This window comes from Schistocerca serialis, chromosome 7 (assembly GCF_023864345.2).
Source record: "Schistocerca serialis cubense isolate TAMUIC-IGC-003099 chromosome 7, iqSchSeri2.2, whole genome shotgun sequence".
NCBI lineage: Eukaryota > Metazoa > Arthropoda > Insecta > Orthoptera > Acrididae > Schistocerca > Schistocerca serialis.
This window is the reverse complement of record NC_064644.1, coordinates 176,430,977-176,457,283: the sequence shown is the minus strand read 5'-3', so window position 1 is coordinate 176,457,283 and position 26,307 is coordinate 176,430,977. Positions and strand designations below refer to the sequence as shown.

Below are 26,307 nucleotides of genomic sequence, written 5' to 3'. Positions count from 1 at the left end.
GCATTTGGGGTCTGTGCTCAGTGGCGAATACACTGGGTGGTGGTGCTGTCCTTAATTGTTTAAATAAAGGGTGGTGTATGATTTCGAAAGTTGACGATTAGCAATCACAGTCTTTTAGATGGATTATTATTTTGATATGACGTAAATGTACTGCATTATTTACCAGTGGTTCTCATGTCTGTTGGCTGTGGAATGCGTTATTTCTGACGGTTTACAATTAGCAGGCGTGTGTGTAGAGCCTTATACATGACTTATGTCAGAGTAGTTTGTAGGTCCGTATGCTGTGGAGTATGTGTTCTGTGATACACATACTCCATCCATAAATAAAATGCTCTCAAATAAATAAAGTACACTTCTGCCTCTCTCCATCAGCCTAGTGCAGACTGAGACCTTTTTTCAAGCAGCAATCGACTGTTGATAACTTATTCAATCTAGGCATGGCAGTAACTTGTACAATACAGAGACTAAAAAGATGGCACCCATATGTTCAAGCTGTATACAGTGACATCATTAACTGACTTCACACATCTAGCATTCACATAGAAGATATAGATCATTGTTATAGTAACTATATAACTGCAGTGCAGAAGTCTTGTACTATTCCTCAAATAGGTGTTGAAAATGTTGAACTCAAATTTACTGATGGAATACCAGACTATTGCAATGTGCCTATAACATTACGAGATACATGTGCTGAATTTGAGGGATACAAGAAGCAGCTATTTTCCAAATACTGTACTGCTGCTGCAGCGTTTAAAAAAGAATGAACTTATTTTTTTCCATGCTGATGATAATTGTAGATCGTGAATAAATAAATATATTGTAATTTAAAATTTGTGTTTGTGTTTTTATTTCTCTAGACCAAAATGTCGCATACGTTAATGAATGTTAGTACCCGTTAGTACACGTTAGCCCACCAACATTGGTTGGTAAGGGGACTTGCGGTCGGTTGAGAATTGTGGTGGAGACTTCAACTATTTCCTTCCAAGTCCAGGTCTGCGTGGAACTCCCGAAAATTGATTCCAAGTTCAGGTGGGCGTGGCACTCTCGAAAATATGACAAAATTTGAATTTCCCACCTGGGAGGTGTGTCAGGGAGGGCGTGGCACTTTCCCACCAGAGAGGTTAGCTAATTGATCATTTTAATTAAGTAGCCAATCAAATTGGTAAGAATGAGAGGGGGCCTATTCCAGTAACTCAGACCTGAAAGTGTACCCGTAGCAGTGAGGGAGGAGGAGGTTTTAGGAGGGAGAGGGGTGGGGGGAACAGTAGGTTAACTACAGTGACATGGAAAACCACTTAACAGGACAATAGGTAAATTACCTGTCAATTAAAGGAGAACAATAGGCTGACATGGAAAAGCACTTAGCAGGTTTGCCTCTGAGTCGCCTTATGTAGGCTACCTGCACTAACAAAATGCGCTTGAACCCCCCCCCCCCCCTCCCCCCCCCTTAGCTTTACTACTTGTGACATCTGAAAGCAATCATTCTCCAACAATCGTCAGAGCATTATGATCTAGGGATTGTTTTGTTGGCATTCCCTAAGTGAGCTTGTGATTCTGGAAGGCACAATGGATCAACATAAGTGTACGTTTATCCTTGGGGACTATGTCCACCTCTGCCTGCAATTTGTTTTTCCTCAGAACAATCGCATGTGCCTCTGCACTGCTGGCCGTTAGAGTTGGAATGCCCTGAAAACAGCATGCAACAAACCTCGAACTTGCATGTAGTATACTACATGTTTCAAAATGCATCTTGTTAGTATTTCATCGCAATGAAAGTAAATTGAAGTACTACCATCTACATCCTGAGTGTATGGAAAGAGCACACAATGGGTTTTTGTCATCCAGAAATCTCATCAGAGTGTTGTTTCTGTCAGGGAATGGGGTGTTATGCATTCTGTAAGAGACAGAAACATCTACCAGTACATATCGGAAATCTTCAGAGGTAGGATCCTGTTCTATCTAGACTATCGTTTATCGTTTCGTTATATTGCTGCTTGCATTAATCGATATTCCACGAGACTTATATGAATATGGAGTTGATAAGCCTGCAAGGCACATGTTGTGCAGTAAAAATGAACTTCTAGCACGAGACATTGAGGAAAGGCCTAAAGTATCAAGTTATACGGTAATATATAGTTATTTATGCCTCAGAAAACAAATTATAAACGCGATCTGAAAACAATTTTTAACAAAATAGTCACAGACACACATGTGTGTTTAACGATGCCTCAATGAGCATAGATTTTGGACTAACTACATATCTAAACATCGAACAGTAGATAATGTGTACGCTTTCAGATTATAGACAAAATTACTGCTATGAGGTTGATGCCTCATATCTGTAAACACGTAATTTAGACTCGAAAACAATATTATTCAAACACCTCATTAAAATATGTAGACTAGAACTTATCGTGAGAACAACATCTCCACTTACTGTTGCAAATAGAGGGCCACTCGCTATCATATGTTCAACAGAACATTTCACTAATGGTTCAAATGGCTCTGAGAACTATGGGACTTAACATCTGTGGTCATCAGTCCCCTAGAACTTAGAACTACTTAAACCTAACTAACCTAAGGACATCACACATTTCACTAATATACCTAAACACTGTGCACTGTATTCACAAATCATCAGTTTTTACCAACACTATCTGACGACTTATTTTTCTCCACCTGCAACTTTAATACATGCAGAGAACAGGATGTTTAATGCTAATGGTTTGCGATGCTAGAATATTATTAATTTAGTTAACTGTTCATGCCATATCTGAGGAGAGATGTGATGAGCCAAGAAGTGTGAACAAGATCTTGGCACAGCAACATGTAGCTATGTTACGAAAAACCATAAATGAAATGACTTAGGTTGAACGAAATAATTTCGAGAAAATGTTCACAATATACATGCAGGGTGTAATGGGTATTAGTGCAGAATTTCTGTTGGTGACTGAGGATGGTGTACTGAACATTACTTCAGCATTTGCGTTATTTGAGGACTAGTAATTACAGCTATTACGAGTCGTGTGTATTTATTTTGGGTAATACCTCCAAGTATGTATAGAAAGAGCAAGCCATTAATTCTTATTTTACCCTGGGCAGCTGTCAGCTGTCGAAGTGTGGCCGCCTTGACGCAAAATGGGTAGCCTATAGTGACAGTTGCAATGCAGTTAGTGCTGCAGTTAGGACCCTAAAGAAAACATCAGATCATAAAGTTTGTGAGGTGTTTGTGGGAAGACTGTTTGTTATGTGAAAGGTATATATACATGTATACACAAGGTGTAATTGATTAAGGGCAGGTATTTTTATGCAGTTAGTTCCAGAAGAAAGTGTACTCCGTTACCTGTATGTGATAAAAGACACTATTATAAATGTTGCGTCGTAACCACAACTGCTGGCACAAAGATGAAGAACGCAAAAGCAGAGAAGGCTGTGAGACGACCGTCAGCCAATAGTATGCTGACTAGAACCGCACCACGACAGGAGCGGCCTCTATCTGAAGAGAATATAAGCGCTGCTCCAGCTAGCGTCGACCAGTCAGTAGAAGATGGACACTAGTAGACCTGGGCTACAAGAGAGCACTAGAAGAGCAGTTACTTGTGATCCATATCCATTACTTGCATGGACATTCTATGTAGCGAAAGGCATTGATTAATTGCACGTCGCCAATAGCTTGCGACATGACATTTTAAATCAAAGTTAAGCATTGTCAATCTATTTTATTGTAATAAAAACCATTAATGTGATTTGCTTTGATCTGTTGTTTAGCTATCCGGGAAAACAGCATCCTTTAGGCACGCTATAAGAGAAGAGGGGGCAGGACCCCACAATAAATATATATTTACATGTAAATACACGTTATTACTAATTGCACGATTATTCAATAGTTAATCTAATTTCCACCATTATCGATTATAGTTTGGCACGTTTTTGTCGTGATTTTCACGAGATTTTCTGCATATTCCCTCGGTAACGATCTCCATATCGTCCTGATTTGATATGGCAGTTGCTCCAAAGTGCATATTGGCTTTCCTTTAAGCTTCATTTTAATATACGACTAAATATTTCCAATCGGATTTACATCTGGAGACATTGCAGGGAAATCCATCGTGGACACCCTCATTGTCTCGTTTCCACGCTGTACAGAGACGGGTGCGAAGTTTCGGATCATTATCCTCTTGAAGCACCCAGTTTGCCTCGTGCGGACGAAATAGCTTCTTAACGGACCTCAGAAAGCATTTTCGATAAATATAAATATAAATAAGTGACACTTCAGATGTTTTGCACTCATTTCAAACTGCAACCGACAACACAAAACATTCAACTCTCACGCTGTTTATATATAGGGTGGTCCATTGATGGTGACCGGGCCAAATATCTCACGAAATAAGTGTCAAACGAAAAACTACAAAGAACGATTCTTTTCTAGCTTGAAGGGGGAAACCAGATGGCGCTATGGTTGGCCAGCTAGATGGCGCTGCCATAGGTCAAACGGATATCAACCGCGTTTTTTAAAATAGAAACCCCCATTTTTTATTACATATTCGTGTAGTACGTAAAGAAATATGAACGTTTTAGTTGGACCACTTTTTTCGCTTTGTGATAGATGGCGCTGTAATAGTCACAAACATATGGCTCACAATTTTAGACGAACAGTTGGTAACAGGTAGGTTTTTTAAATTAAAATACAGATCGTAGGTACGTTTGAACATTTTATTTCGGTTGTTCCAATGTGATACATGTAACTTTGTGAACTTACCATTTCTGAGAACCCATGCTATTACAGCGTGATTATCTGTAAATACCACATTAGTGCAATAAATGCTCAAACTGATGCCCGTCAACCTCTATGCATTTGGCAATACGTGTAACAACATTCCTCTCAACAGCGAGTGGTTCGCCTTCCGTAATGTTCGCACATGCATTAACAATGCGCTGACGCACGTTGTCAGGCGTTGTCGGTGGATCACGATAGCAAATATCCATCAAATTTCCCCACAGAAAGAAATCCGGGTACGTCAGATCCGATGAACGTGCGGGCCATGGTATGGTGCTTCGACGACTAATCCACCTGTCATGAAATATGCTATTCAATACCGCTTGAGCCGCACGCGAGCTATGTGCCGGACATCCATCATGTTGGAAGTACATCGTCATTCTGTCATGCAGTGAAGCATCTTGTTGTAACATCGGTAGAACATTACGTAGGAAATCAGCATACATTGCACCATTTAGATTGTCATCGATAAAATGGGGGCCAATTATCCTTCCTCCCATAATGCCGCACCATACATTAATCCGCCAAGGACGCTGATGTTCCACTTGTCGCAGACATCGTAGATTTTCCGAGTGGCAGAAATGTACACGACGTTCAAAGTCGTCGCCATGCAATTCCTGGTGCATAGAAATATGGTACGGATGCAATCGATGTTGATGTAGCATTCTCAACACCGACGTTTTTGAGATTCCTGATTCTCGCGCAATTTGTCTGCTACTGATGTGCGGATTAGCCGCGAATGCAGCTAAAACACCTACTTGGGCATTATCATTTGTTGCAGATTGTGGTTGCCGTTTCACATGTGGCTGAACACTTCTTGTTTCCTTAAATAACGTAACTATTTGGCGAACGGTCCGGACACTTGGATGATGTCCAGGATACCGAGCAGCATACATATCATACGCCCGTTGGGCATTTTGATCACGATAGCCATACATCAACACGATATCGACCGTTTCCGCAATTATAAACGGTCCATTTTAACACGGGTAATGTATCACAAAGCAAATACCGTCCGCACTGGCGGAATGTTACGTGATAGTACGTACTTATACGTTTGTGACTATTACAGCGCCATCAGTCACAAAGCGAAAAAAGTGGTCCAACTAAAACATTCATATTTGTTTACGTACTACACGAATGTTTAATAAAAAATGGGGGTTCCTATTTTAAAAAACGCAGTTGATATCCGTTTGGCCTATGGCAGAGTTATCCAGCGGGCCAACCATTGCGCCATCTGATTTCACCCTTCAAGCTAGACAAGTTTCATTCTTTGTAGTTTTTTCGTTTGATGCTTATTTCGTGAGATATTTGGCCCGGTCACTATCAATGGACCACCCTGAATACACTGTGCAAAATCACATTGATTACAGATTCGAGACCACTACCAGAGATGTCACTGCGGACGTTACATTTAAAATTATGGCGTACGCTTTCTTGTGGAACTGACCGTATGTGGTACACACATCAGTATGTTGGTCGTTTTTTCTCTGCGTCGATCAGTCTTCATATAAAGACATCACAGAGTTTATGAACTGATGTCTACTGCATGGTCGTACTGCACAACTAAATGTGTCCTGTACAGATTCGCACACAGCGGTAAGGAGAGGAGGGTTTAAGAGTAGTGTAGCAGCAGTCGCTGTAGGAAAGCAGGACAGAAGCAGAAATAATTAGCGACAAGCTATCACAGTAAACAGAAGATTTACTGTACTTGTATTTCTGCAAGCATACAAAGACTCATTTTGAATAATTCAGTAAGAGGTAGAGTGCAGCTAGTTCAGTAGCATCAAAGTGAGGCTTTCTGTACTAAAGCACAGACAATAGCACCACAACAGTGACTGTTCGCAAATATATCTTCATTCAATTACCTGTTTCGATAGCTTTGATCATCATCAGATTGATCGAAACACAGAAATGTGCATATGCTATAGAATGTATATAACGGTACGCTATGAACAGTAATAAGCAATGGAACTTCATGGCAGATTAAAACTGTGTGCCAGACCGAGACTCGAACTCGGGACCTTTACCTTTCGCGGACAAGTGTTCTACAAACTGAGCTACCCAAGCACGACTCACGATCCGTCGTCACAGTTTCAATTCTGCCAGTGCCTTGTCTCCTACCTTCCAACCTTCACAGAAGCTCAGTTGGTAGAGCACTTGCCGGCGAAAGGCAAAGGTCTCGAGTTCGAGTCTCGGTCCCGAACACAATTTTAATCCACCAGGAAGTCCCATATCAGCGCACACTCCGCTCCAGAGTGAAAATCTCATTCTAGTAATAAGCAATGTCGTAATAAACATAGATTGGGAAGTTAGCAAAACGTACGTGTATTCGTAGCAGTAGTAGCATTGTCACATGGACTGAAATCAGGATACAATAGTAGCCACAAATGTCCCGTAATTTCGGGTCGTCGCTTGTTGCGTACTGTGCTTAAAAATGTAATCTTATACTACGTCTGCATACACCTACATTTAATACACAAAATGTAGTTAAAAGGGAGCTGGAGTCAAACGGGAAATATTATTTTAACTCCTGAAGGGTAGCTGCAAATAAATGTATGTGCGGTATGCAGTACAGTAAAGCTAGACAATGACTTGTCAAACCATACAAAAAGTAGCAGATACAGCGGGCATACCAAAAATAGATCTGAGGAACGGCTGGCGCCATGGTCTAAGAGAGAATATATATTAAGTTTTAATACGTATTCAGTTTAGTTGTATGCAGACGTAGCTGCTGTCAATTAATCTTACGGTACCCTTTTACTTGCGTTTTACGTGTGCAAATATAGTCTCAGAATAAAACTCCTTGAATACGAGATCGGAAAAGGCCAATGACTTTACGGCATTCGACGCTTTAGATATTGTGTACCATGCAACCACAATATTGGCTACCAGTGGTAATAGGAGGCGGGCCTGGAGGTATGCAATGGCAAGCACAACACGTGGAAACGGAGCGTAGTTGAACTGTTTAGTCGACGAGTACCTCACAACAGTGGTACAGTGATAGTGGTGTTGATACAAAGCAGAGAAATGACAAAGATAAACAAAGCAAACATTTAATTATATATACAACAACAGTTGCCGAAGTTGACATTTCGTTAGAAGGGAACCAAATGAATTTCGCAGAGTGAGAAAGTAGTGACATATGAAATACTAGCCTTTCTGAAAGATGAGTCAGTGGAATGTGTGGTGTCGTATACGCTTGACTGTGCAGGCAATGGACATGAGGAGTGCAATGATGACGATACATGCTAACAAGTGAAAGTGATACTGAAACAGGTGTCGAGCCATGTGGTGTCTCCAGTGAAACGCAGTAATGGACAATCATTGTACAAGGAGCAGGTACTAAATATAATTCTGTACATGGGATATTACCCGCACCATACTAAAAATAAAATTATGAACAGGTTTCGAATAAGTCTGCAGCAATATGACCTTGTAGCGCATAAGAAAAACTACGGACGAGAAGGCGCACTTATTACAAAAACTGGTGTTTGCTCGTTTCAAGGATGCTCGAAACAGATTACAGAATCTGCATGATAGTGACCTTTTATGCTATGCAGATCAAATTGCGCGCGACGTGGATTACAGTGATGTCATGAGAAGCAGTGGTTGGTTGCATAACTTCAGACAGTGCTACGGAAGTGGTAGCCGTAAGATAACGCAATTTCAAACAGAGCGTCAACTTGATGACGCGCATCAAACTGCGGTAGTGGCCCGAAAATTTGTAGATGGCATAAACAAACTTATCCCGTCATTCAGTGAGAAATTGTTTTCATCCCTTACCAATCGGGATTTGAAGAGGAAAATCATACGAAAGGAACCTTGGAAATTAGAGGTATCAAGAGAGCAGTTTCAGAATCAACTAATATCAATGCCTTAACGCATTCATATATAACTATATCGACTGTTAATATGGATGGGAAATTGACTAGTAAGTTATTTATTGTGCTGAGAAAAGTTAGAGGTGCTCTGCACCCTACGATTCTTTCTCCTGTGCATGATCTTGCAAGGGCAGCAAGCAAGAGAGTGAAATCTGGCGTAAGAGAGCTACAACTATTGTATGAGCACTGCTTTTGGCCAAAACTTGTCAAAATAACTTGCTTGTGCTTGATTCTTGGTCTGCGTATAAAAATAACACTCCTTTAGAGCAACCCATCCCGCCTCAAAAGTGTGTGACATTACAATTTGTACAGAAACCAGATGGCAGTTATAAGAGTCGAGGGACATCAAAGGGAAGCAGTGGTTGGGAAAGGAGTGAGACAGGGTTGTACCCTCTCCCCGATGTAGTTCAATCTGTATATTGAGCAAGCGGCAAAGGAAACAAAAGAAAAATTCGCAGTAGGTATTAAAATCCATGGAGAAGAAACAAAAACTTTGAGGTTCGCCGATGACATTGTAATTCTGTCAGAGTCAGCAAAGGACTCGGAAGAGCAGTTGAAAGGAATGGACAGTGTATTGAAAGGAGGGTATAAGATGAACATCAACAAAAGCAAAACGAGAATAATAGAATGTAGTCGAATTAAGTCGGGTGATGCTGAGGGAATTAGGTTGGGAAATGAGACGCTTAAAGTAGTAAAGGAATTTTGCTATTTGGGGAGCAAAATAACTGATGATGGTCGAAGTAGAGAGGATATAAAATGTAGACTGGCAATGGCAAGGAAAGCATTTCTGAAGAAGAGAAATTTATTAGCATTGACTATTGATTTAAGTGTCAGGAAGTCGTTTCTGAAAGTATTTGTATGGAGTGTACCCATGTATGGAAGTGAAACATGGACGATAAATAGTTTGGACAAGAAGAGAATAGAAGCTTTCGAAATGTGTTTCTACAGAAGAATGATGAAGATTAGATGGGTAGATCACATAACTAATGATGAGGTATTGAATAGAATTGAGGAGGAGTTTGTGGCACAACTTGACTAGAAGAAGGGATCGGTTGGTAGGACATGTTCTGAGGCATCAAGGGATCACAAATTTAGTACTAGAGGGCAGCGTGGAGGGTAAAAATCGAAGAGGGAGATGAATACACTAAGCAGATTCAGAAGGATGTAGGCTGCAGTAGGTACTGGGAGATGAAGCAGCTTGCACAGGATAGAGTAGCATGGAGAGCCGCATCAAACCAGTCTCAGGACTGAAGACCACAATAACAACAAGTACTGTTTAAGTTTAGGGGCTGATGATCTGAGCACTTTCGTCCCATAAGATCTTACCACAAATTTCCAAAATTTCTCAAAATCTGATGTACGCACAGTCCGCCACTTCTCGGCACGTTCTTCTGTCTGAAAAGACCCATGATCACACAAAGGCCCCAAACTGGCTTGGAATGTTGTGTGATGCGGTTAGTGTCTGTGAGAAAACTTGTTTTGGCATAACCGTGCTGGCTCTTTACCATTTCAATCTGCTTGGTCGAACACAAAACACCATCTCGTCTTATTCTCGATATGAATACCGGGCCATTTGGCTGCTTACAATACGCTTGGCTAATCACACAGCATGCAATACATAAGGAACACATGGCACGCGGTTAGAGCAACGTACATTCATCCGCCCAATCTATCGTGGCAACGACATATTTCCGGACACATGTTCATAGGACTTTTTTACCTCCATTTCCGGCCAGGAATCCGACCATGCAGTTTGGCGGTTTTTTAATGCTTACCCTGTTTATGTGTGATGTATGATAAGAAGAGCGGCTCACCACATAGCCATACGCAATGTCAACTTGCATACCTTGGTATTTGTCTGAAAATAATCGACATCTAAAAAAGAAACTAATAATGTAACAGTTTTGAGCTTGTGTGAGCACAGAAATGGCCGTTGATAGCCTCATACGACTAGAAATGTAAGACATAGGCTGGAAAAGAGAACTCACGGGAAGCCAGGAATATCACCCCAGGGCAGGCTGTAGCAGAAGGTGATGGCAAAGGCGGCGGCAGACGCGGCGAACACAATGCCCAACAGCAGAACGCGGCCAGCCCGCCGCCACTTGTACAGTGCCCATAGCAGCAACGGTGATGCCCAGAACAGCTGCATGTCCACTGCCAGGTACCACGTGTGGTCCATGCACTGCACACAAAGACGAAAGCTACTGTGGCGTGTGAAGGGCTATAATCTGCAACTGCTGACACAAAATAACAGCTAGAAACACATGCACGTTGTGACCGGTGGATAGTTCCATTCTAGAACTGGGATTTATAATCAGCTATTGGGCTGCTGGCTGTTACGTAATCAATCAGTGTAAATAGTGAGCTGTTGGTGATTTTCACTTGGTCAATTAGTAGTATCTTCGTTGCGGACTTTTGTAAACTTGGTGATTTTCTTGTAAGGTTAGGAGGTATCTTTCATTATTTATTCTAACTATTTTCATGTCTTTATCTCTTGTAATAGGTTTGGTATTATTTCCTCTTAAACGTTTTGCAAAAGTTGAGTGGCTTGTCCCATATTTCCATACTGTGATATGTTCTTTTTACCTGGTGTGGAATATTTTGCTAGTTTGTCCCACATAATATCTTCCACTACATGTGTTGCATTGCAGTTGTTATATTCCTATTTTCTGGTACATGTCTGTGTTTTTTGTTATTTTTGAAGTGTATTTTTGGATTGATCTGTCTGTTTTGAATGCTACATTTATGCCTTGCCTTTTGAAAACATTTGTTATTTAGCGTGTGAGTTTGTGCTTCTAGGTCATTGTGTATTATCTTGCATCTTCTTTCTGTAATTGTTGTGTATTGTTGTTCTGTTGCTGTGTGTGCTTCTTTGTCTGGTGTTTTGTTGTGCTGTTGTTTTTGGCCGAGTATGTGAATGCTCTTCTGTGTTCTGTGTACCTAAACTGAAATTTACGCTTGTTTGTACAGTATAAATTGAGTTGCTGTCTTGACATATCAGCTTCTTAATACCAAATGTGTTCTTTATTTATTATTTATGAATTTATTTATGAATAATATCCAGTTATACTGCTATGGAAGTTGTTTATATTTTATCTCATTCACAATGAGCCCATTTTGGCAAATTGCCATCGTCAGGTGCTCTGTAAATACATAGATAGGCGATGGTCTCGATATAATTGTTTTGTAACTATGATATGAAAATTTATAATATATAATTGGGTGTTTTACCTTACATGTAACATTGTTGCTGTCATATCCTGTCTGTTTTGGAATTGTTACTTTCTCCAAGGTGAAGAGGGGAGGTGTATATCATATGTTACTTGTTTTCCAAATATGCTACTTTTCTAACAGTTGGATGACAGTGGGTCAGTGATGTTACGTGTTTACATAGTTACCATTATAAATAAGTGATGTATAAAAGTCAGTTGTTTATTATTACTTTTCTCTCATATAGGTTTGTTTCTAATTATGTTTTTGCCTAAAGTTAGTTTTAGTTTTATTTTACGTTTTTAATTTTTCGTAATAGTTGTTTTTGTCTATGATTTATGTTGGTATTTTATCTCTGTTTTATACTACTCATGTTATCGCTGTTGCTATGAATATTTATTATTTAGAGTCACTGACATTATTATTTTACCCGTTTTCCCGACTTATAATGTGAATAAAGTTTTCTATATACTTTTTGTGCTTTAGGTCGGTGTGTTCGTTCAGTAAATTTGTTGGGTTGCTGCATGCATGTGAATATATATCTATTTCCTCAAGGATGTTCAACAATGTTCCCTTTTGCGTAATATGGAGGATTTCTATAGCTTCATTTATGTGTTTTACATAGTGTTTCTCTGTTTGTAAATGTTGAAAAGATGTAGATGGGTTGTTTTCACTGAATGATTCCTTCAAGAAATCCGTGATCGATTTTCCATTTAATCTTTGTTCAATCCAAGGTGTCTTTCTTAACAAGATGTTGCTGCAACATAACTGGCAGTAATCTGTGAATGAACATGAGGTGTTAGCTCTTCTGGGTTATGCAACCAAGCTAGGTAGACACACATTAAAATGTTTCAAAATCCTAAGTTTATGGTTGTCCTTTTGTGGTTGCTTCGTTTGAGATTCGGTTGTATGTTAGACCAAGATATTTCGTATTTCTCGAGTTACATATTTTCGTATTTGTAAGCTTTATTTCATCTCATAACGGCGCTGCTAACAGTGGTTGGAAGTGGTTCAACTATTGGTCTGAAGATTTAATATTCCATATTATATCGGGTAGGGTCAACTCAGAAATTTATACCCTTTTGCTAATTCGTTGATTGGGTTCCATCTTTTTGTTCAGTTGTTTACTAGAGAAGACTTAAAGCTTGCTTACCAAGTTAGGCCTAACCTCGTAGTTGTTGACATACAGCAAGTTGTGCCACCAGTGGCGGGTACATTGCTCACTGTCGACCACCATCTCCTCAGACCAAAGGGGCCCGTTGCCAAGCCGAGGCAAGAATGTGGCATAGAACCAAATCATTACGGCATAGGGGGGCGTCAGGCGCAGGTAGCGCTGCAGGTAGAAACGGAAGAGGCCGAAGGGCTGGCCGTGGGCGCGCTCCCTCAGGAACCCGAAGCCCACCAGCATGCCGCTCATCAGGAAGAACGAGTCCACAGCCAGGCTCCCGCCACTTATCAGAGGAACAGTCGTCCAGTCGTCAGTCGTCTGCAAATAGACAAACAATTTTCTTTTCTTATCCACTACACTTTCGTTCTGACGTGCATTGAGTATGAAAGGAAGATTAAAGAAAAGAACGGTACCTTTACAGGATCACTTTGTTGACCATCTGTCTGTTTCCGCGCGACCGCTACAGTCGCAGGTTCGAATCCTGCCTGGGGCATGGATGTGTGTGATGTCCTTAGGTTAGTTAGGTTTAAGTAGTTCTAAGCTCTACGAGACTGATGACCTCAGAAGTTAAGTCCCATTGTGCTCAGAGCCATTTGAACCATTTTTCTGTCTGTTTGATAAGTTGAAATTTATTTCAAATACTAAGGTCTACATTCCGATGGCGGTGTAAGTTTCTAAGTCAGTACAGTCAAGAGATATGGCCATTTATGCCACGTATTATGATACTCGCAAATTAACTCATAAAAACCTATATGGTACGTCTCGTTGACCCAAAATCACGAAAATTTCGACAGGTTTTCCCGGTTTTGTTAGCCGAGACTGTCGTCGAAAATACCTTTGTTGCATTTGCAACTCTCGCGATTTTTTCGACTCTTAAAAACCTGTTTTGTCTCTTGCTGCATTTGTGATTGCTGCATTTCATTTTTGTAAAACTTTACAAAAGTTGAAACTTCCTGGCAGATTGAAACTATGTGCCGGATCGAGACTCGAACTCAGGACTCTTGCCTCTTGCCTTTTGCCTTTTGGCTGGAAAGTGCTCTACCAACTGAGCTGTCCAAGCACGACTCACGCCCCGTCCTCACAGCTTTACTTCTGCCATTATCTCGTCTCCTACCTTCCAAATTTTACAGAAGCTCTCCTGCTAACTTTGCAGAACTAGCACTCCTGAAAGAAAGGATATTGCGGAGACATGGCTTAGCCACAGCCTGGGGATGTTTCCAGAATGAGATTTTCACTCTGCAGCGGAGTGTGCGCTGATATGATACTTGCCCGCGAAAGGCAAAGGTCCCGAGTTCGAGTCTCGGTCTGGCACACAGTTTTAATCTGCCAGGAAGTTTCATATCAGCGCACACTCCGCTGCAGAGCGAAAATCTCATTCTGTTTACAAAAGTTGTCAGGTGGAAGGCAGTGGTCTTCTGAATACAAAGTTACCTTTGACATTTGGGTTGTCTACACTCAGGGGTAGGGGCAAATGCATGACATTGTTACTCCACATCCTTCCCCCTCCCCTCCCTGCTTCCCCTCCTCAGTCCCCCCCTCTGCTCTTCTATGCCAAATCCCCCCCCCCCCTTTTCCCACTGCAGTCACAATACAGTATTTTACTGCCCACTGAAACGAAACACCCAGTTAGAATGTGCCCAAGAGCTGCCATCGTGTAAGTAATCACAGCAACCTCACAGCTTCATCAGCAGAACACACGCACAGCTTTGTCAAGTTTCTGCTTGTCTGAGACCTTACAGACTTCACAGCAAACTGATGCATCTTTTTCAGCAACACACACACACACACACACACACACACACACACACACACACACACCGTACGATGGACTAGCTCCCTCACAGAGGAAAGTTTCATTTCATCGCCGACGAAAATTCGATCTTTGCACAAAAATAAAATAGAAATTTAAAGAAACCGAAGCTTGTCTTTATTATTTACCAAAATATCGAAAGATTTCTTCTCTAACAGTCCAAAACACAAGTGTCAAGGCTGGCTGTCTTACTGGTACTACTGTTGTAACTCACATATTGACGTGCTCTTAGCAACGGGTGTTATTCAGTCTTTGTACACTATTGTTCTACAACAGTACAGACTTGTGTGGCTTACTTATTCACACAACTGTTGTCACTTATAGGTTAAGTTGGACTTCCCAAAAAGTATAGTTCGATGAATATACCGCTTCATGCAAGGCACAATGGAATCTCAAATTAAATCTCACAATGTTATTTTCATGTCTAAAGCGCTTGTACCATTGTTATGAAACACTAAAAACACACATGGCTTGCTTATTGTCGCTACTGTTGTAACTTATAGATTAAAGGTGCAGTTACATGTGTTTGCTTTACATCTAATTGCTCTGTGCCTGTTCTTGCCCCATACTCAAGTAGAGGCTTGCTATAGTTGCATGCCTCTTTCTCAACATTTGCGCTTGGGTGATTCCATTCACACCTAGAGAGAAACAGGCATGCTACTCCACGTTATCAAGTTGCAGTTGCGAGTTACGTGTGCCTATGTGGTTGGCCAGTGGTCGGTGAGTTTGTTTATCAGAGCCAGCCGCCAGCATGTGTGCTAGCAATGTGCATCAGCGAGATTGAAGCATAAACATGTTCTATAAAAGCAAATTGAAGACCACCTAACATTACTTATAACTCTCACTGCGAGGAAAAAAACGCTTGTTAGATCCTTAACATAAACAGTAAACAGGGCAAGAATATGCAGCTGCACATGTTGTGTTTATCTCGCAAAGCATTTAATCACAATGATGAAATCTGAATATGAGAAAACCTTATTTTAATTAAAAAAGTAACAGCTCTCAAATAAACATGCTTGGAAAATCTTTCAGTTTATATTTGGAATGTATACTTTTGTCCACTTTCAGAGCTCATAGACTGAAGCACTGGAAACAGTCAGAAACATCTGGACATTTTGTTGTTGCTCTGATAAATTCGATTCGCTGGCTAGGCCAGGTGGCTTGGGAGTTGCAACTTGTGAATAATAGGAGAGAGGAGCTTCGGCAGTACACGGACCTTCATCACAAGGACTGCTGACGGCTAATGAAGAAATACCAGATTCCATTTTCCAATCAAAGGTATTTTATGGTTGTACATTTCTGCTAGAGGTATAAGTGTTCTTTTATTTTCCCCTTATTGATACAAATTATTTATGAATCAGAACGGTTCGTAAAGGAATCAGGATGGCTTCAGCACAAGTTGGCCATAATCACACCCAAACTTCAACGTGTATTTATCAGAAGTATGAATAAAGGTTTTTTTATTTTGTTGAGATTTCCATTTGTCGTTTCCAGGTTGTTATTTGTGAGGAAGTGTAGGCAGTTAGTTTCATTCTGCCTTTATAATCAGAGGAACTGATTAGGCTGAGAAAAGGAAACCATGACAATACTTTTACTTTGCCAAAGTGCTAAGGCAAAGGCAAACTTGAATGCATGTAATAAAATGAATCTTTTAAAAGTGAGACACAGTAAAACAAAGCCCGAGATGGAGCCAACAGCGGACAGGTCCACGAGCATTACACATACCTCCTGATCTGGTATGGGAAGACTCCTGTGCACCTTATTGCCTCTTTATGCAACGGCTGCATCGGCCTACTGTGCACAGAAAATTACACAGGTGGAATCTCATATCAAGGTACACTTGTCGAGGACAAACTTAAGCTGTCGCAGGGTGGAAATTAAATGACACTTATGAAATAATATACTGAATAGTCTTTTTAATGTCTCAATTAAATACAATTTCGAATTGATAAGAAACGAGTGTTTCCATGCTTACAACTACCCATTTCCGACTACTTTTCAAAGTCAGATAAATATTATAGTGATCTCATGCTAGGGTATTAAAATTATCTTGCAAAACTAAACATTTGTAATCTTCTCCTAACTTATGCTGTCGCACATAGGAAGTCGACATTTAATATCCTTAGTCTTCCACAGTGTCATTCTGTAGTTATAAATCGTAGCTTACAGTTTGGTAAGAGGATGTTCAATAGCCAAGGAAGACAAACGTTTCTCGTAACACATATCAGGGACACTTAACAAAATCAATAAGATAATTATTGATATCAATGTTCACTTCTGGGCTTCTGATGACGAATGAATCATCTATATATCCTTATACTGTAATTGTAGCTCTTCCACATTAAACCGCCTATTCCACCTGTCTTATCCGTGCTCACAATCGCATTGTGTTCCCTCAGTAGTCTCCTTGCACATAGAAGTCACGGTTTGGTTTTAGGTGATCACGTATCTCCGTTTTGTTAAATCATGCTTGCAGATCACTCTGGGGAATTTATGACACAGATAACTGTTAAATACACCTTCTTTAATATTACACACTCCTTTCTCTAATTGTTATTGGCAGTCCAGTGTTATAGTGTCTGATAGCAACCTGATATACGTGCAATATGTGCAGCCCACATCTCTCTAATGAGAAATACGGTTTGTGCAAGGTTGAATATCTCAGCGAGCCTCAACTTGTCTGAGACTTTGCTGATTAAGCATAGGTACACATCTTAAAACAGCCCCCTTACGAATTCATGACGTCACTTCCGGTTATGCCTTCTGAACTTGGAACAAATCTCGACTCGTCTGAGAGCTTGCTGACTAAAATACATGCATATCCTAGCACAATCCCGTTGACATTACGTGCATGGCGAAAGGAGGGTGAGGCAGGGATGTTCAGTGCACTATTCAGTGTGTTATTTCATCGAAATGTCTTGCTGTTTTCACTGTGCACGGAATAAGTTAGTATTATCGTCGGAAGACGACGAACATTTGTACTGCAAAACGAAGTTAATAGTAACAAACTTAGCAGCCGTGATCTAGGGGTAGGGTTTTCTATTAGTAATACAAACGTCTTTGGTTCCAGGTTTGGACCCTGCCACCGCTTAAATTTTGAACAAAAATCAGCATTGTCAGCCGAAGACTTCCGGCATACTACAAATGGCGTTGTCAAAGAGGGCGGATGAGCCAACAGAGGTTCAGGGCAATCTCTTACCCATGGGGTGCGAAACTGCTCCTAAAGACGGAAGTATCAGCAATGATCAACGGGGTGAGGATGCAGAAGGCAATGGAAACCACTGAATTAAAGAGACGTAACGTGTAACCACAGGACTTGTGGCCTGTAATTGAAAGAGTGTCGTGATGATCTCTCCATTGGCAAAAGATTCCGGAATAGCCTCTGTTCGGATCTCCGGGAGGGGACTGTCAAAGGGGAGACGACTATGAGGAAAAGACCGAATAACCAACAAAAGGATAACGTCCTACGAGTCGGGGAGTGGAATATCAGAAGCTTGAATGTGACAGGGAAGCTAGAAAAGCTGTAAAGGGAAATACAAAGGCTAAATATAGATACAATGGATCAGTGAAGTGAAATGGAAAGAAGATAAGGATTTCTTGTCAGATGAGTATAGGGTAACATCAACAGCACCAGGAAATGGTGTAGCAGGAGTAGGATTCGTTATGAGTAGGAAGGTAGGACAGAGAGTATGTTAGTATGTACACTTCGTGATAGGGTTGTACTCACCAGAATCGACAGCAAACCAACATCGACAACGATAACTCAAGTATACATGCCGACGTCGCAAGCTGAAGATGGAGAGATAGAAAAAGTATTTGAGGATACTGAACTGGTAGATCAGTACGTAAATGGGAAATGATAATCTAATGATCATGAGGCACTGGAATGAGGTTGTAAGGGAAGGAGTAAATGAAAGGATTACTGGAAAATATGGGCTTGATACTAGGAATGAGAGAGGAGAAAGACTAATTGAGTTCTGTAATAAATTTCAGCTAGTAATAGCGAATACTCTTTTCAAGAATCACAAGAGAAGGAGGTATACTTGGAAAATGCGAGGAGATATGGGAAGTTTTCAGTCATTTCCATGGTACTTGAGAGAGCGCAGTAGAGTTTAAAAACTTTTGAGGAAGACAGAGACTGGAATACATCCAGCAAATAATTGAGGAGGTAGGTTGCAAGTGCTACTCTGAGATGAAGAGGTTGGCACAGTAAAGAAATTCATGGTGGGACGCATCAAACCAGTTAGAAGACTGATGACTCAGATAAAAAATATAAAAAATAAAATAAAAGAAAGGAAAAGTCGATTGCCTCCTTACTGTTGTCTTCGTAGAGTTATTTCTATGCTTTTACCTGTTTCATACTCAGAAAAGTGGTTTTGTGTGTTCAGTTTTATTTCGCTTAGATTGTGTGTTGTGAGTGCTGCGAATCTTGTGAATGAATTATTTTGTACAATATATATATATATATATATATATATATATATATATATATATATAATGTGTATGTGTGAATTAGAGAACTTTATGGTCAGACACAGATTCCGAAATCAGATACTGGATTGGAATGTGTACCCAGGAGCAGATACAGACTCAGATCACAATGTAGTAGTGATGAAGATTAAGCTGACGTTTAACAGGTTAGTCGGGAAGAATCAATATGCAAAGAGTGGGAACCAGAAGTATTAAAAAATGAAGAGGTGCGCTTGAAGTTCTCTAAGGCGATAGATAATGCAATACGGAATAGCTCGGTAGGCAGTGCAGTTGAAGACGAATGGACACATCTAAAAAGGGCAGTAACAGCAGTTGGAAAGAGTTGGAAAGAAGAACATAGGTATAAATAAGGTAACTGTGAAGAAACCATGGGTGAATGAAGAAATTCTTCAGTTGATCGATGATAAAAGAGAGTACAAAAATGTTGGGAAATTCAGGAATACAGAAACATAAGTCGCTGAGGAATGACATAAATAGGAAGTGCAGCGAAGATAAGACAAAATGGATGCATGAAAAATGTGAAGAAATCGAAAAAGACATGATTGTCACAAGGATTGACTCAGAATATAGAGAAATAAAAAAAACTTCACTGAACTTAAAGCAAGGGTGGTAACATTAAGAGTGCAACGGAATTCCACTGTTCAATGCGGAGGAGAGAGGTGATAGGTGGAAAGAGTACACTGAAGACCTCTATGAAAGTGAAGATTTGCCTGATGTGACAGAAAAAATGACGGGAGGAGGTTTAGAAGAGATAGGGGATCCACTATCGGAATCGGGGGTATGTAGAGTGTATGAATCTGGCGATATACCATCTGACTTTAGAAAAAATATCATCCACACAACTATGAAGACTGCAAAACCTGGTAAGTGCGAGAATTATCACATAATCAGCTTAACAACTTGTGCGTCCAAGTGGCGGACAAGAATAATATACAGAGGAATGGAACAGAAAATTGAGGATGTGTTAGATGACGACCAGTTTGGCTTTAGGAAAGGTAAAGGCATCAGAGAGGCAATTCTGACGCTGCAGCTGATAATGTAAGCAATACTAAAGAAAAATCAAGACACGTTCATATGATTTGTCGATGTGGAAAAAGCGTTCAGTAATGTAAAATGGTGCAAGATGTTCGACATTCTGAGGAAAAATGGGGTAAAGTTTAGGGAGAGACAGGTAATATACAACATGTACAAGAGCCAAGAGGGAATATGAGTGTAAGGCAAAGAACGATGAGCTCGGATTAAAAAGGGTGTAAAACAGGGATGTAGTCTTTCTCCCCTACTGTTCAATCTGTACATCGAAGAAGCAGTGATGGAAATAAAGAAATGTTCAGCAGAGGGATGAAAGCTCAATGTGGAAGGATATCAATAATACGATTCAGTGATGTCACTGTTATCCTCAAAGAAAGTGAAGAAAAATTAGATGAACTGCTGAATGGAAAGAATAGTCTAATGAGTACAGAATGTGGATTGATAGTAAATCAAAGAAAGATGAAAGTAATGAGAGGCAGCAGAAATGAGAACAGTGAGAAACTTAAGATTAGTATTGACGGTCACAAAGTAGATGATGGGGAATTCTACTACCAAGGGAACAAAATAACAAATCACGGATGGAGCAAGGAGGACATCAAAAGCAGACTAGCACTGGCACAAAGGGCATTTCTGGCCAAGAGATATCTGATCTGTTAGCATCAAACATATGCCTCAATTTGAGGAAGAAATTTCTGGGATTGTACGTCTGGAGCACAGCATTCTGCGGCAGTGAAACATGAACTGTGGGAAAACCGGAACAGAAGAGAATCGAAGCATGTGAGATGTTGTGCTATAGACGATTCGTGGACTGGTAAGGTAGGGATGATTAGATTCTGTGCAGAGTTGGATAGGGGAGGAATATGTGGAAAACACTGATAAGAAGAAGGGACAGGATTTCAGGACACCTGTTAAGACAGCAGGGAATAATTTCCATGGTACTACATGGAGAGCTGTAGAGGGTAAAAACTTTAGACGAAGACAGAGACGAAGACATATGGTAAATAAATGAGGACATGGGTTGCAAGTGCTACTCTGAGACGAACAGGTTGGCACAGTAGAGGAATTCGTGGTGGGCCACATCAGACCAGTCAGAAGTTTGATGACTCAAACGCCAAATAAGTCGACTGTCTCCCTAGTGTTGTCTTAGTAGAGTTATTATTACATGTTAAAAATATATCGGCTCAACCACTTGTTTATAGTGTAAAACACTAAGATTGACGCGTTTCGGAAGTCAAGCTTCCATCATCAGAATAATAAAAAGTAAAAGAACCTGTTAAAACTCGCTAAAATGGAACATGCACCAGGCACAGTAAAATTGATAATAAAATTGAAACATCGTGGCTACTTTCCTTGTTGCAGCCGTGTCTTCCAAGGTGCATCTCCACGTAGTCGTCAAAATATAAAAAAAAACCTCTGCAATGGTGTCGCCTATGGTGTTCAACATCTAACCACATGGCTCTCTCCTCTATCGGTGTAAACCGCCCGTGCGTCTTCGTTGGTACCACACACCACGTAGCCAAACACGACACTGAAACTCGAGTGAGCTCACGCGCAAGTAAACAAGGAAGTCACAGAGATGTCTATACAAACAGATAACGTATCCATGTTCCAAGGACCTCATGAAATGATGGTATCCTGCCAAATGCTAAAAATTTAGTTACTAAAAGAAACCAGTGAAATGTTTAAAACAGTTATTTCTATCACCAGTTAGCTGTTCATTCAGTGTGTTCTGGATCTACTAGAAGAACTGGAAATTACGATACATAGCGTGGATAATCAGGCGACACCATTTTAAAGTTTTTTTTAAATATTTTGACGACTACGTGGAGATGCACCTTGGAAGACACGGCTGCAACAAGGGAAGTAGCCACGATATTTTAATTTTATTATCAATTTTACTGTGCCTGGTGCATGTTCCATTTTAGCGAGTTTTAACAGGTTCTTTTACTTTTTATTATTCTGATGATGGAAGCTTGACTTCCGAAACGCGTCAATCTTAGTGTTTTACACTATAAACAAGTGGTTGAGCCGATATATTATTTAACATGTATATTCACAACCATGACCTCTCATACAGTATGGATAAAATCAGAGTTATTATTATCCTTTTACCTGCTTCATACCTGGAAAAGTGGTTTCGTATGTTAAGTTGTATTTCGCTTAGGTTGTATGTTGTGAGTACTGCGAATCTTGTCAATGAATTATTTTGTACACTTCCACTTCCACATTCATATGTGCGTGCCTGTGTGTGTGTGTGTGTGTGTGTAAATTAGACAAATTTTGGATGTACAGTAGAAAAATGGATGCATTGGTGCAGGAGTTTGGGAGAGGGGCAGTGATGATAGGGATAGCATCTAGCACTAGATGTGAGTAATGATTTGGAACTGAGTGACTGTGAGGTGGTGGGTGACACACTTGAAGTTGTGTGCCTATAGTTAATAACGTTCTGTGTAGTCTAATAATCTAATAAGTAAGATTAGCCAAGTAGGTCTGATCGTTTATGAGATGGTTTTAAGAGTGTGGTAATATTCTTATATTGTGAGAAGATATTATTTGTAGTTCAATCTTACGATACTCGCGTCTGTGTCCTTAGTGTAAATTTCTGGTGGTAATTTTGTGTTGCTGTGCCAACAAATATAAAAATGATGATGCCTTCATAGCTTGTGTGGACCTGGAGCAAGTCTTCAGCATAATTGGAATGGGATGTTCTAAATCCGCGCTGACTATGTCGTGCCTAGCAGCACGTGGGCGCGATGTACAGGCAGCGGTCAGGCCCAAGCTCGGCCTGTCTCGGCTTTGTTCGGTCCTTCCCGAAAGTAACCGTGCAGCGTGACTTTTTATTTAGTATTGCGGCGCGGCATTTTTCGGTCGGCAGGACTGTCTTCATTTCGGCATAATCATGCGTCCAACGCTGTTTTACCTTTCGCTGTTTGTCGTGGTAAGAAAGAGGCTGCCCTTCCTCGACACACATTCATACACTTCAGTGAAAGTGTCTCCAGCAGAGTTCACGCCGTCATAAGGGCGAAGGTTCACTCCCTATACTAACGTCCACTAATAGATGTCCAGTTACATTTGATCAGAAAATGTAGCGCAACGAATAACAGGTAGACATTCCACGCCTCCATGGAGAATGTAAGTCAGTAAAACAGTAATGACTGGCGTGCACCGCGCAGAGTGGCCGCTTGGTTTGAGATGCCATATCACGGATTCCGCGGCACCTTCCGGCGGAGGTTCGAGTCCTCCCTCGGGCATGGGTGTGTGTGTTGTTCTTAGCAGAAGTTAGTTCAACTAAGTTTAAGTGGTGTGTAGGTCTAGGGACCGAAGACGTCAGCAGTTTGGTCCCTTCAGAATTCACACACACACAGGCGTGCTTTTAAAGGAAACAAGTGGCTAACGAATTAAAGATATAAGGTTCTATATGGAAAGGCATACTTTTATTCATATCCTCGTAGCAGAGGAAGTAAAAAGAAAGGCAATCATTCTTGTCAATGTCCCCTTGGTAGCTAATCAACATTTTCTTCATACATATTTTATATAGCTGATTCAAATGGCTCTAAGCACGATGGGACTTAACATCTGAGGTCATCAGTCCCCTAGACTTAGAACTGTTTAAACCTAACTAACCTAAGGCCATCACACACATCCAAGCCCGAGGCAGGATTCGAACCTGCGACCATAGCAGCACCGCGGTTCCGGACTGAAGCGCCTAGAACCGCTCGGCCAGATCGGCCGGCTTTTATATAGCTTCTTGATAAAACAGGTATTTGGTCACGATAAATGGAACATCTTGTATATTAACATTAGCCTAAAAATGAAGTTACACCAGATGCGAAATACTATATAGAAATGTACTGCACATTGTGGGAAAATGAAAGCGTTTCAAATGCAGTGTTGGCGAAGAATTTTGAAAATTAAGATGTCAAATAAAGTACGAAACGGCTAATAGCCAGAATAGTTGAGGAATGAAATCTACGGAAAAACATATTTGCATTAAGAAGGGAGGGATGTACAGCGGTAACGAAACGGACTAATGAGTAAATGAAATAAATAAAGCTGATTTCATTTAAATGGTTACTGAAGTGCACAATGCACACTGAACTCACCGAAGGAACAGTTGTGTCCCAGTTGATGGCGGGAGTAACGTTGTCAATCTTGTAGACGTGATAGAGTATGACCCACGCCATGGTGAGGCACTTGAGGCCATGGACGCTGCAGAAGCCCGAATTACTGATGGCTGTGAGAGAGATCCAGTTTCTGCGCACCGAGAATGCTTCCCATACCATGCCTGTAACGATAAGAAGACGAAACCTCAGGGGGATTTATTTATTAGTATCATCTTGTTGTAAGTAATCAGTTATCCAATGTGGCTCACTACATCTGCACATGCAGCGTTTATAGTTAGCATCAAACGTAAGGATTTTCGTGTAACAGAACTTGCTTTGCCACGCCACGTTACTGTCAGCCAATCTAACCTGCAGCATTCGTGAATGCTGGACTCCTCTTCCTCATCCCTCCAACTCACTGCCTGTGCCAAATGAGTGCCCAGTGGAAGCACATGCTGTGGCTGTATCACATAAAACAGAATATTTTTTTGTTAGTATTGTTTGGAATCCGCTCGTCAGCGAGTGTATAGTAAACTCGAAGCACAGTGTCGCAAAATATTCCGTCCGTCCTAAGTATATACCATACCTTCAAATATTGGCATATAAAATTGTCATTGCAATTAATTTTTAATTAAATCCCATCTATGACCGTAACAAATAATCATTTTTCTTTTAATTTTTGACGTTTCAGAGATTTACGAAGAAAACGGCGTCATACGAGATTTTGAAGACAGCTTTTAGAATTTGTAGGAAAATCCACCCCGACTGATCTTTTCGTTTTAAAATAACAGAGTTGCAAAAATGCATAATGGTATTGTGATTAACATTTAAATTAGGAAATGTCTTTAAAAACTGCTAACATGCTCAGTCGGAAGACAAGTATTTTCAAATATGTCATTAAACTTTTATTTAAACTATACCTTGTACACAAGGGAGTTTGGGGATTGAGTGACGGGCATTAACTGTTGTCTCAGGAGAACCCATGCATCAATTAGAGCATCCAGTCCTCACCATAAAGGGTGTCCATACGCAGCTGTCGAATAAGGTGGATGAATAAATGTTGTTTTGGTCTGACATGATTAAAGTGATACGGGTTTCATCCACTGATTGCACTCGTATACAGGAAATGATGTTGCCTCTTATTCATTGTGTGGACCAGGAATGCAAACAAAGTGAGACTATTACTTCGCTGACCAGTTTAACAACTGAGGTCGTGGTATTACGTTCTACTTGTGAATATTATCATTAGTTTGACTAATTTGAATGTTGTTAATGTCCTGAAACCATGACATTAGGAGATGTAATTTCAGAATACACTAATAACTGTTGTCTGGTAGTCTGCCAGTAGGCATTATTTTCTTAGACAGTGCACTAACAACTTTTTTTTCTCTTTACATTTCCTGTAATGTTTATCCTTTTTCAACTACTCTACTTAATAATTGTTCATTCTCAATTGTTTCTGTCCAACTTCTCTTATCTGAGTAATATTTCTTGTGTGAAGTTAACTACTATTAGTACGAATTCGATATGAACTTAAGAATGAAGCCTTACACAATGGCAGTGTTGTAGAAAAACATTCTCGGACTTGTTGCAATGGCAGTTACCTCAGACGTCTTCATTAATTCGGTGGCTTAACTTTTAAAATAGCAAGTACAGGATGACAAAAATAAAACTGGTCTGGAAAATATTTACAACTAGCTTCTCCACCGGCTTCACCTGTGTATGTGCCCAACACATACATTGAATACACCTCCTCCTACCCCTCTCTGGGTCCACCAATTCCTCCCTGTGTCTGCCCATCACATCCTTCCACCCCCGTCTCTCTATCTCCT

General features: G+C 40.5%; 1 protein-coding gene across 1 annotated transcript in view; it reads right to left on the bottom strand.

Moving 5' to 3' along the window:
- The window catches only part of LOC126412945 (nose resistant to fluoxetine protein 6-like), a 116,993-nt gene that overhangs the window by 42,551 nt on the left and 48,135 nt on the right, over nucleotides 1-26,307 (bottom strand). The window contains exons 4-6 of the mRNA XM_050082837.1: nucleotides 24,476-24,657; nucleotides 13,028-13,360; nucleotides 10,653-10,846 (exon numbers count right to left, since the gene is read on the bottom strand). Of these exons, the coding sequence (XP_049938794.1) occupies nucleotides 10,653-10,846; nucleotides 13,028-13,360; nucleotides 24,476-24,657 (709 nt within the window). The remainder of the gene's footprint in view (nucleotides 1-10,652; nucleotides 10,847-13,027; nucleotides 13,361-24,475; nucleotides 24,658-26,307) is intronic.